The sequence below is a fragment of the Nycticebus coucang genome, chromosome 12 (assembly GCF_027406575.1).
Source record: "Nycticebus coucang isolate mNycCou1 chromosome 12, mNycCou1.pri, whole genome shotgun sequence".
NCBI lineage: Eukaryota > Metazoa > Chordata > Mammalia > Primates > Lorisidae > Nycticebus > Nycticebus coucang.
This window is the reverse complement of record NC_069791.1, coordinates 13,935,433-13,948,155: the sequence shown is the minus strand read 5'-3', so window position 1 is coordinate 13,948,155 and position 12,723 is coordinate 13,935,433. Positions and strand designations below refer to the sequence as shown.

Sequence of the window (12,723 nt, the reverse complement as noted above, 5' to 3'; positions counted from 1 at the left end):
TTGCCCAAAGTTGCCCATATGGCAAATGGCACATCCGGATTTGAGTCCAGGCAACCTGGTTTGAGATCCCAGTTTCTTAACTACTGTACTCCCCAGCTTCTCTTTGCATTTAATAAAATCAGTAGATATCTGAGGTAGCATTTAAAATCATGGGATAAAATTGTATTAATTTGTGCTTGAGCCCAGGAGTTCAAGGCTGCAGTATGCTATGATCATGTCTGTGAATGGCCACTGCAGTCCAGCCTGGGCAGCATAGTGAGTTGCCCCAACCCCATCTCTCTCCAAAAAAGTCAGTTTGAGTGCCAGGCAAATTTTTCCCTCTTAGAGATATCCATCTAGCTAGGGAGTATTGGCTCCCTCCTGCTGGAATTTCTAGTAGAGGGACACGGAAGTTGTCCCCTCATCTCTACTTATCAGCCACCAAGATTCCGTGTCCAGAAAGCAACATGGCATAAAGTGGCCTTTTGGATCCTGTACCTAACATACCCTGTCCTTTTGGGATCCTGGTGAGCAGGGCCAACCCTCACACTGTTTCTAGCAGGTGAGAAGCCAGCCCTCTTCCCCTCTCCTTTCCCCTCCTTCAGGATGGAGGAGAATGGTCTGGTGCAGGAGCAGAGGGACTCAGCTCTCAGGCTCACCCTCTCCTCTTCACACAGGCTGTGTGAAGGCACGGGCTCAGTCAACTTTGTGAGCTGGGTGCACGGCTCTTGGGGTGTCAATAACCTTAGTATTAGGTTACATCTAACTGATTACATCTAACATCTAACTAAGCCTCCATCTGTGGTGTGTTGGGTGAAGCCTCTGGGATCTGGACAAATTGATGGCCTCAAGTATTTTACCCTCCACAAATCCACGCAGAACATGTATGGAGCCTAAGTTCGTGAATATGGTACATTGTGACCCCTAATTGGTTCTGCAAAAGTAGCCTAAGCCTTTGGGTTATGCCCAGAGTACTTCCCAAGTGCTACCATGTTTTGATAAGAAGAAATGCTAGATTTATAGATTTATATTCTCATTTGGGGCTTCTGCAGGCAACTTATAAATCTTTAGCAATCCAGTGTGTAAGAAGCCTCTCGGCTAGGTGTCTGCCTCTGACTTGTGGATTCCCCTTACTTTCCCATCAACCATATTTCTAGAGGATTCCTCTAGTGTGATCCACCAGTATTTGCTCAAAGATTGTGTGAACATTATCTCAACATCAGTCCAGTAGAATTAGGTGTTTAGTTTGCTAACCACACTCCTGAAGAAGCAGATAGCAATGGGTCAGGCTTTACTGTAGTTTTGAAAGATTCATGTTGCTGAGAATCCTTGGTTCTAGAGGATTCTGGGTCACAGTATGTTGGGACTGATGAGAATCCTGACCCGATGTCTCTGTCAGCAGGTGTGAGCTGTTCCCAGGGTGGTGTGGTCTGTGGGAGATCTCAGTCCCACTGTCCCTCCTGGCCGGAGGGGCCCGGGCTCTCCCTTAGTAGTGGGGCCCTGCTCCAGTGCGAGATCAGTGTGGTTTGAGTAGAGGGGGAGGGACTCTGAGCAGAATGGAGCAGGGTGGGGAAGGAGGAAGCCTGTTCTCTGGCAGGCCCACATGTCAGTCATTTCCCCTTGTTACTGGAGTTACGATCCATTTGCTCTTTGGCTGTTAACGTGGGGTTTGGCATTATTACCACCTCCCTTTCCTCTCCCATTCCCTGTGGTCCCGGAAAGGGATTTAAAGACTTCTTGACATAAACTGCTTAATGATTTTCTTCTCTAATTAGCTTCAGACATTATTAAGTCTTGGCTGGGTGCCAGGCCCTCTAGGAAGGGAGCCAGGGGGTGGGTGTGCAGTGTGTGGGCGCATGCCTGTGCCTTGCCCTCTGATGACAGGGGCTCCAGATGCCACCTCGGCATGAAGGGTCAGTGGGGGACATGGAATTGGGCTCCAGAGAGGCCCTGTATTCACTCTGTGAGACTGTGTATTCCCGGAGTCCCCCAACTATTCACATAGCAGGATCAAAAGACCGCCTGGGGCTCACCAGCTGAGTGTACACTGTTGGTTCTTTGGAATTTCGGTGTGTTTTCACACTCGTCACATGGCTCCTTCTCTTTTTCTGGTGTGCTTGGTTAAATTCGATGGCAAAGGGCTTTATCTTAGTAACCAAGTTCGTGCCCACCTCCTTCGTGGTTTCCAACCCACCCCTGGTCCTGACTGTTTTGGTGCTTGTCAGGCTGCAGCCCGTGGACCACCATCAGCGTCAGGGCCCCTGTGGGAGGGGTGGTGAATGTACACTGCCTGGGCTCTGCCCAGAACTACTGGACCAAGAGTTCTAGAGATGAGCCCAGGAATCTATTTTAACAAGCTCTCAGGTGATTCCTGTGTGCACTAAAGTTGGGAACTGCGAGTTTGTGTGGGCAGAGGTAAGAGAAGGGCCAGACGATCCTAGCAAGGGAGATGACTTTCCTTCTGCTTCCCACGGGATCACATCAGCCCCTTCTATGATCCTAGTGAGGGAGGTGACTTTCCTTCTGCTTCCCACGGGATCAGATCAGCCCCTTAGCCTCTCTCCGTCGCCTTTGATGAAAAGTCAGAGCCACAGTCTGGGCCGCACATACAGTGGGGGTGGGGACAAAGGTGCAGAAAGGGAGACAAGGGAAACTGAATGTGTCAAGTGCCTGCTAGGCGCCTGGCATTCATTGTATGTGCATTTCATTCATTTCTCACGACAGCATTATCCTTATCCTCATTTTGCAGGTAAAGAAATTAAGGCTCAAAGAAACAACTTTACTCAGGTCACACAGCTAGTCCTTAATCCAAACTCAGGTCTAGGGAATGCCAGTGTTCATATACTTTTCCCTGCATCACCCTGCTGGTCTCTTAGGCTAAACATGTGGCTCCCGGGAATGTTCCTGGAGTTCTGTCTGATGCTACTTTACCATAATAATTGTCTGACACTCCAGAGATCAGAGATGAAAGGTGGCATAAAGGACCTCCCATGAAGCACTTGTGGAAACATCTCTCCACAGCCTCTGCTCCCCAAGAATCTTGGACAGATCTTGTTATAGGTCAGTTACTACAGGCCTCATGTACGGGAACCCTGAATTAAAACTGAGCTCTGGTGAGAGGGTATTTGCCTGGTGGATTGTCAACTCTGTCTCTGGCTCTTCCTGAACCTACAGTCCCCAAGGAGACTAGGGAAGCCTGTTCCAAGTCCCCTATGATGCAGGCTACCCGCCCTGGATGTGCTGAGCTGGAGAGAGAGGTTTCCCATGGTTAACTTCTTTCATTTGACATATAGGAAGACCACTACTTCTTGTATCTTATTTTATTTGGAGTTTTTAAAAACAGATTTTTTAAAAAGCTTGACTAGATAGAAGATATTTTGCCATTAGAATACATATTTACTCTCAAGACAAAAAAAAAAAGCTTTTAAAATTTCTTTTTTTCTCTTCTGTGGAGTGCTCACAGCCACCAGCCACCCGGTGCCCCTTCTCTACAGCCACAAGAGGGTGTCTAAACCACTGTGCTGGGGTACACTGGATATCTGCATGGTGGCCCTGGGACATAAGACCTTCAGGTGACTGGGCCAGCCGGGCAATACCAACAACCCCCAAACACTCCCACCCCCCTACACCTGATGAGCGAGCAATGTGCCCAGTTTTCCCTCTGCACTCCACCCTGCACTCCTCCCCACAGAGGGTGGGGCTCATGACTCTCCAGGCAGATAGGGAAACCAGACAAGGCTCCGGGAGTACAGGGCCGGCATGTCTACAAATGATCTGGAACGGTAAAGGGTGGAGGTGGAGGTGGTGGTAGGCAGGAACCCCACATGAGTTGAGGCCCCTGCGAAAATCAGGGGAGGCCCTCCCAGGGCACCGCCTGATTTTCTCTGATGAAAGTGTTAGCTTGGTTTGTGATGTTTTAAAGGAGAAGGGCACCCTGGAAAGAGCTCTGAATCACTCCACGGCCCACTTTATTGTCAGGGCTGCTTGCCCTTCTGGCTTTTCTTGGAGCTCTCAGTTTTAGGTCACATGACTTCTTTCAATTTTTTTCTTTCTAATAAAACTTCAACCCTTAGTTACCCTTGTATTCTGCCTGCTGTGAGGGATAGATCCTTTGAACCAGGAGAGCTGCTTTGGACTTGCACTGCTGGTCAGGGAAGAGGTTTGTGTCCCCTAAGCCAGACGGTTGACTGGTCTTTGCACACAAAGCATGGAAATGTATTAAAAGCTTATTAACATCTCCAGATTCTGGCTGTTTGACTTTTGAGTGCCTGATATCATTATTTTTGGGTATCATATTTGGTATTTTAGTTTATCTCAGCCCCCAGACCCTTGGTGACATCACATTTTCTTCCCCAACCTAGATTTACTTTAGCATCTCAGAACTATAGGAGATGACAAGCCTGGGAAGGGGTCAGCCTCCCCATGTCACAGACTCCAGACTGATGCCCAAGCATGGAAGCCACTTATTACCAAGGGTCTCACAGAGACCTGGAGGTCTTGGTAGAATTGGGGCTCCAATTTTGAGCTCTTTTCAGCCCATGAGATTTAACTTTTCCTGTGCATGAATAATGTCCCCTAAATTGAACACTGATCTATTTAGATTATGACCATGTCCTCAAGGCCCAGATTGCTGGGAGGACGGAGGGGTACAAGCAGGAATCTTGGAAGAGGTTCAGTAGGACCGCAAGGCTGGGGGCATGAACTGAGAATTCATCAGGGCCTTAACTTCTCTCAGGGAAAGAGTTTGGGGATGGGGTAGAAGGGGTGCTGACAGGCAGACATCTGCCTCACAGTAGCGGTAGACTATTTGTCTTCCTAAATGGAGAGGTGGCCCTGAGTCCAAGGGGGCTGAATGTCTGTCCCTCTTGCTGTACCAGCTGCCTGACTGAGTTCATCCAACATATCCCAGGCCTGGTGTATCCTGGAGCCCTATCCTGGAGGGTCAGAGCCAGGAGGAGACACTTCCTGCCCCCTGGAACTTCCAGCCTACTCCAGGCTCCAGACATACCCATCCACATCACTGGCAGAGCCAGAGATCCTCGGGGTTCCAGCCACTGTGCTGCAGGGAGGGGTGTCTGAGGGGGTGGGATGGTAGGTGGGATGGTAGTGCCCAGAGCAGAGGCAAAGGGGAGGAGGCGTGGGGTGGCTAGTGTGTCCACAAAGGCTGAGAGAGAGTGGATCTGGGTGGTCAGAGCGTTGACTTGCCTCCCCGGGGAGGGGTCCCTGTTCCTCTGGAGCAGTGGTTCTCAACCTTCCTAATGCTGCGGCCCTTTAATACAGTTCCTGTGGGTCGCGACAGGAACCCTGTGAGAACCGCTGCTCTGGAGGATCAGCCCTGGGTGGAGGGGCTGGGCAGAGCTGAGGAGGAGGGGAGAAGGAGGCGCTGGAGGGAGCCTGAAGTGGCATAAGAAGCACACACATGTGCTGGGAGTGATTCCAGCCAGGTGGGAGGGGGTGAGAGCAGTGCATTTGGGATGGCGTCTGGCCTGCTGGGAATGCATAGGGTAGGGTCACTAGCGGGAGCTGGGGCTGTGGTCCAGCTGTACAGGGACCAAAGACCAAGTGGAATCAGGCTGTGGAAGTGGACGGGAAGAGGTGGTGATACTGGGAAGTGACCAGGGAAACAGTGCATGGGGGTTTGGACTAGGATTAAACAGCTGGAGGTAGGACAAGAAGGGAGCAGAGACATTGCAGCTCACAAGATCACATACCCTTGCTTGGCAGCAGCATTTATTGAAACACAGATTGAGACAACCCAGAAGGCAAGGCACCCACAGTCATAACGAGAGAGGGACCCAGAAGCCGCCTACATTTCTCCTCCATCCCGCCAGCTCTGCATTGGACAGTCCCCTCCTGCACCCAGCAGGGGGAAGTCTGGAGCAACTTCAGGAGTCTTCTTTGAAATGTATAAAGGTGTCAGACAGCAAGGCCTGCCCAAAGTCCCCTAACCAGAGGGCTGTAGGTGGAAAGCATTCCCCCACAATAAATGGGCCTCTTGCCTGGGAGGTCGCAGGAGGAGTCTGGCTGGAACAAGTTAAGCCAGAAGAAGCAAGTCAAAGAGACAAGTGAAGCACGCGCAAGAATAAACGGGCAGGTGCTCGCTGTGGAGACCACCCTTCCCTGTGGGGAGGCTCTGTCTGTCTGACTCTCAGTCATGGGAGGCCTGGCAGGGTCCGTTAGGATGGTGCCTTGACCCAGGGGAAGGCCAAACTCCCATGCTGTCCATCATCTCTGGATGACCAGAGCATGGTGAATAATACAAATAATACAAATAATACAAATTGGCCGCAGGTATTTAGGAGCCAGGCTGGAGTTAAGTGAAAGGCTGGGAATGACTCTAAACTGAAGCCACCATGAGAGCTAGGACACAACTCCCCAAAAGAAGAAGGTGGAAGAGAGCGGCCTGAGGGTCTTTCTTTCTGTAGGAACATCTGGAAGATTCTGGAAGCAAGCACGCGTTTTCCATTCACACACATTCAGTGCCTGGCTGACACAGCGGGGCAGGCGCTTGGCAGGAGGCCACGGCTCTGGGCTCTACTATGCGAAGCGGACGGACCGGCTGCTCGTGCAGCTGAAGCTGGAGGAGCGGGGCTGGCAGGGCGAACAGGAGTCTGGGGCCATCACTGTGATGCTGCCCCCTGTGGCCGAGGGGCCGGAGGTGATCTGGCGCCCTGGGGTGGTGCTGTATGCGAGGCCCCCACAGGAGACTCCACCACGGGAGCTGCTGACACCTGTGAAAGAGGCGACACAGAGGGGTGAGGGGTCCCGGTGATCTCACCTGCTCCATGACAGGCCCCAGAGGGCAGCGGCATTACCCCTCTCCAAGGAGTCCAGTGCTCGACAATGCAAGCCCTGTTCCTCAGTCTCATGTGGGAGACTGGGACAAGAAGGAAGCTGGGACAAGAAGGAAGCTAGGATTCCTGGACCCGGAGGGGCAGAGCTGCCAGGCCCTGGCATGGCCTATGGTTCACAATTGCCACCAGTAAAGGGTGCTCAGCTCTGCTTTCTCTAAGTCCCCTTGCCATCCCCAAGGGGATGGGCCAGGGGAGGGTGAAAAGACCTCTCTTATTTGGGAGGATATTCGAGGCTCAGTAGCTTCAGTCAAAGGGTTCAGCTTTGCCTATTTTTCTAGGGGATTTGAGGCAGATACTCACAGACATTAACGGAGCCCACGCCTTCACACAGCCTGGGGAAAGAAAACTCCTGTTAGTTGCAGACACTGAGCTAGAATTCCCTGAGACCAGTCGTTCCTTGGGGACAGAGAAGGTCATTCTGTGCACAGTCTATCTGCTGAGCGGCAGGAAGGGCTCCCCACATCTGTGCTAAATGCTCCCTTCTTTAATGATTCTCTAATCACGGATGCGGCCCTTCTGATTTCAGCAGCACTGGGTGAGATTTGGAACTTCACATGCTGCCCCCAATCTGAGTACCACAGTCTACCATGGATAGTGCCAATCAAGCTCACAGAAAGGAGAGGCAAGTCAGATGCCCCCGCGTGTGAAAGGGCTTTGTGGAAGAAGAGAGCTAAATGCACAGAGTCCGTCCCAGTTACGATACACGGGGCTACAGCCTCAGGCAGGAAGCTGTTCCACCGGAGCGCATTTGGAGGCACGTGACTTGGGGCAGGTCTCAGCCCTTCTGCTCATTAGCCGTGTAGCCCTGAGAAAGGCACTGAACTCTGAGCCTATTCTAAAATGGTACCGACTTCATTGGATTATGAGGATTATAAAATGAAAACTTAGTACAGGTCTAGCATTTAATAAGCATTCGATAAGTTATTATTATTATTGATGCTTGATCTGTACTAGCCATGGTCAGAGTCATAGTTCACACTCAGCTCAAGTTGTCCAGGACCAGGGCCTCCACCCTGGAAACCTCCAAGGTCCTGCTCAGCCCCACCTGTGCTCCTCGCCCTCCAGCAGGCGCCTGTAGGTGGCGATCTCGATGTCCAGGCCCAGCTTGGAATTCATCACCTCCTGGTACTCCTTGAGCAGGCAGGCCATGTCCTGCTTAGCCTTCTGCAGGGCGCTCTCCAGCTCAGCCAGTTTGCAGCGGGCATCACTGAGGGCTGCCTCGCCCTGCTGCTCAGTCTCGGCCACAGCTGCCTCCAGCTTGGCACGCTGTGTGAGTGGAGATGTGAGGGCAAGGATGAGTGAGAGAAGCCACAGCTGGGCCACCAAAGTGATGGCAGGGAGGGGCCGGTCCCAGAGAGAAGGTTAGGCTGGGGGCAGGTAGTTAACAGGGCCGTGAACACGAGGGAGGAGGCAGGGGGCTTTCTCCATCTCTCCTTGCTGGTGGACAAGAGGTGGCCAAGGACAGTGCTAGATTCTCCTTATAGGCTCATCCCACCTGAGCTCCCTGAGACATGGCAGAGGCCCTGCTCTCTATCTGGGTCCCAGCTCCTTTGTGCTGTGAGGCCTGACTAAGGCCTGGCCTGTCTTACTGGGGGCAAGGGGCTGCTGCTGGAGCCTGCCTGTGCTGGGTAGTTGAGTCCTCCCTGGACTCCTGTACCTGGCACTTGGCATTCTCGATTTCGGCCGTCAGCCTCTGGATCATGCGGTTCAGCTCGTTGATCTCCTCCTTGGTGCGGCGCAGGGTCTCCCCGTGCCTGATCACCGTGGCCTTCATCTCCTCACACTGGGGGAAGCAGAGACGCTCATGAGGCTCAGGACGGGACATGTCATTCATTCAGGACACCAGGGTGATTGTGCAGGTTGTGCAGTGCTCAGCCTGTGCAACCCCATGTGGCAGTCCCACCTTGCCACCCCAATTGTACAGAGGCAGCCTTCTCTTACCATCCTTAGGGATCAGAGTCCCCGGACTGAAGAAGCCTTTTCTAATAGACACCTTGCATCCCTCCCACTGCCATGTCTAGGAGACAGGTGTCCTGTGCCACTCACCTTGCTGCGGTACCAGGACTCGGCCTCGGCCCGGCTACGGCTGGCAACATCATCATACTGGGCCTTGATCTCAGCGACAACGCAATCCATGTTCAGATCCCGACTGTTGTCCATTTTGACAATGACTGAGGTATCTGAGATGTGGGCTTGAAGAACACGGATCTCCTGTGGGGCCAAGAGCCAGTCCGTTTGGTTCTGGTGCCTGATCTGGGCTGTGTGCTCCACCCTTGGGGCAGTATCCACTCCCTGGAAGGGCACTGGTCATGAATGCTACATGGCTCCAGATCCCAACACTTTCATTCACACACAGGCTTATCACAAAACAAGAAAGCTGGACTAGACCCTGGAGCTCATCTGGGAACAGCCTCTGGCTTAACAAATGGGGAAACTGAGGCCCAGAGGGTAAGAAAAGCCTGACTCAAATTTACCTGGTAGGGGAGCTGGGGGCTGAATGCCCAGATGAGTGATTAGTCTGCTAATTAAGACCACTCCCTCCCCCCACCTCACATGTACACTTTCAGGCTGGATGGACATCTCTGGATGGACAGGCAGACGGCACGTAAGCAGACATTCCAGCACACAGAGGTCACCGGCACCGAGCAGCCCAAGCTCACGTCCGTCCACATTCCTCACTCGCACAAATGTGAATGTGGCCTCTGTACCCTGGGCCCCTCAGATGTGTGTGCAGGTACTTTTCACACTTCCATCACACGCTGGCAAACAGGTGCACACACATGCCCTTGGCCTGCTGCCCTGGTCCCCACAGCACCCTCCACTTGCCCTGGCTGGCAGGTGGCCCTCACCTCTTCATAGAGGCGCTTCAGGAAGCTGGACTCCTCTACCAGGGCCTCAACATTGGCCTCCAGGTCTGATTTCCGCAGATAGGCGCAGTCCACGTCCTGGCAATGGAACCAAGAGGAAGGGGAGTGCATGTGGGAGGGGCCAAGTGAAGGCACCCTGGTCAGCATGGGGACCGTGCCCTGAGCTAGAGTTGGCACAGATGGGTACCCTCCTCTGCCCCACAACCAGCCCCCTCACCTTCTTTAGAACCACAAACTCGTTCTCTGCCGTGGCTCTCAGGGCCACCTCCTCTTCATACCTGGGGGTGGGAGAGAGAAGGGCTGGAGTTGAGAAATGACACCTTGAATTCCACGGAGCTCCTGGGCGAGATCTTCCAGGGGTCAAAAGGAATTAACCCCTTTCAACCCCTTCCAGACCGTATCTTGGCCTCTCCTTGATCTACCCTGTGTATAACCCATGGGCTGGCTTTTGTTCCATCATGCTTCTATTCCACCCCAGTTCTTCTGCCTCTGGAGTGAGATCAGGCATGCACATTCCATCCCCCCAAGTCTAAAGTCATGTGTGCATCCTGGGTCCCAGGAGAGCCTGTCAACCCTGTCATAAAGGTAAGCTGTGAAGGGCAGGGAACACAGGGGGCTGTAGACCTTCACAGGGTCTCCCTTCCTCTCTCTTGAGAGGCTAGTTCTAGGATTCGCAGGGCTGGAGTCTTCGAGGTGGAGCCAGGAATCTGGAGAAACCCAGGCCCCACTGGACACTCTGCTGGGTCCCAGGAAGCCTGCTGGAGGAATCTGATAGACGCTGCCATGAGAGGCTATGGCAGAGCCTCCAGGGTTCCCTCTGATGCCCCCACCCTCCAGCACCACACTCACTTCTTCTTGTAGCCCTCCAGGGCCTCCTGCACATGGTTGAGCTCCGCTGCCAGCCTCCCACTGTCGGCCTCCACGTATTCGGCCTCCCGCCGCAGCGTCTCAATGTAGCCAGCAAACAGGGGCTCCAGGTTGCTCTCGCAGCACTGGCGGTTCTGGTAGAACTGCCACTTGGTCTCCAGCAGCTTGTTCTGCTGCTCCAGGAAGCGCACCTGCCATTCAGGTGGAGAGAAGAGACTTAGTGGGGAGGCTGGTGAGGAGGAGGCTCACGGCCCCTGGTTGCTGGCTGAGTGGGCAGAGCCATGGAGTGCAGCGTCTGGGGCTCAGGGCACCCCATTACCAGGCCTCTGGGGAGGCAGTTGTGGGTGTGAAGGAAAGCCATCCTGCTGGGAGCCAAAGGTCTCATTCGAGCCCCAGTTTTGCCACTTTATGTGGGCAATTTGTTTAACCTCTCGATGCTGTTTCCTCACTTGAAAAATGAAGATAATGGTGCCTACCTTAGAGCTGTTGTGAAGATTGAACAAGTTAATACACGAGAAGTGTATTAGAACCGTCCTTGACACAGACTAAGTACTCGGTCAACTTAACTATTATGATAATTATTATAATTACCAGTTTTCTTTCATTTATTCATTTATGTAATAAACACTGAATATTTGTGATGCGGTGCCAGGGCCTGCGCTCCGATACACACCTGCACCTATGTCTGTATCATCTATCTACACATTTTATTCAGTTGTCACAGCCCTACAGGGAGGTGGATATTACTTCCTCGTGGGGAAACTGAGACCCCCATGGTGTAAAATGATCTGCTCGTGGCAGGTGATGGATTCAGTCCCCCTGCGTTCCGTCCCCTCCTTGCCTCTGCCCACACTGTAGAGTGGCTGAGTAGCTCATCCACCTGCTCTCAGCTTTAGATCCTATCCAAAAAATCTACCGATGGGCTCATTTTGAGGATTAAGATCACTAAAGAGAAACAGAACCCCCAGAACGCGAGCCTCTTTCTTCTACTCTGTTAGAGGGAGGTCTGCAGACACAGGAGAGCTGAGACCAGGCGGCTCCCGGTCTGCCCCCCACCCCCAGACCTCCTTGGGAGGCTGCAGCCAAGCTGTGCACCCCCTTCATGAAGACTGGTGAGCCTGGGCTGGTTAACTGCCACACCTCATCACCCACTGCCACTCTTGGAAAAGAATAACAGTAACAGCTAACATTTCTTAAGCGTTTACTATTTGTGAGCACAGCCCCGTGCATGTGTGCTCTCTAAGCCTCCCAACAGTTGATGAGGCAGGGTCTGCTGCCCAGACGAGTAACACGCCTGGGGTGTCCCACTCCTGAATGGCACAGCAAGGACCTGGGGGAGACAGTGTGTCTCTGAGTGGTGCTCCAGCCCGTGCACAGGGTCCCTGGGCCATGAGCCACAGTGCCTTTTATCTTCTGCTCTTCTAGCTCCCAGGGCCCCGTCTAGGGTTTCCGGCTGGCTCTGACATTCCCGTGTTGTCTGGGCTCCATGCACACATACACTTGGGACCACAGGCTCAATTTCTAGGCCACACCTGGACCTCTTTCAATGTTGCTGAAATTAAATGATGAAAACTGATCCTTCTACCTATGTGGGTCTGTATTTCTTTTTTTCTGCTGCCTTAAACCTGTTTGGCCACCAGATTGGGACCTTCCAGCAGAAGAGGAGGGCTGAAGTCTTTCCTGGACCAGCACAGGCCTCACCCACCTTGTCGATGAAGGCGGCAAACCTGCTGTTGAGGCACTTGATCTGCTCCTTCTCCTCGTGCTTGACGCACTGGGCGTTGGGGTCAATCTCCAGGTTGAGGGGCGTGAGGAGGGTCTCGTTGACCGACACGGTGGTGATGCAGGGTGGGCTGGGCCCGCACACGCCGCCTGAGCGGTACCCGAAGCTGCGACCGCAGGAGCCAGCGCGGAAGCTCCCAACGGCCATGCGGGGTCCACAGGGGCCCAGGTTACAGAGGCTGCGGCTGCCAAAGCCCGTCAGCCCCCGATAGCAGGACACCCCTCGGTAGGGGGCCGCACTGATGCAGCAACGGTTGCCAGTTTTGGGGGCCACGGCTGAGCAGGAGCTGAAGTTCCTGGTGACCCCACATCCTGAGCTGATTCTGTAGGAGCGGCAGGACATGGCAGGGCTGTGTGCAGAGTCTGAGAGGCTG

The 12,723-nt window shown here is 53.2% G+C and overlaps 1 protein-coding gene across 1 annotated transcript; it reads right to left on the bottom strand.

Moving 5' to 3' along the window:
• Positions 1-5,691: 5,691 nt before the first annotated feature.
• On the bottom strand, positions 5,692-12,723 carry LOC128562710 (keratin, type II cuticular Hb5). The gene is made up of 9 exons (XM_053557929.1): positions 12,273-12,723; positions 10,550-10,758; positions 9,918-9,978; positions 9,683-9,778; positions 8,880-9,044; positions 8,491-8,616; positions 7,879-8,099; positions 7,134-7,165; positions 5,692-6,710 (listed from the first exon to the last, which is right to left on the bottom strand). Exons 1-9 carry the CDS (start codon positions 12,690-12,692, stop codon positions 6,517-6,519), a joined length of 1,524 nt encoding a protein of 507 aa, XP_053413904.1. The 5' UTR covers positions 12,693-12,723; the 3' UTR covers positions 5,692-6,516.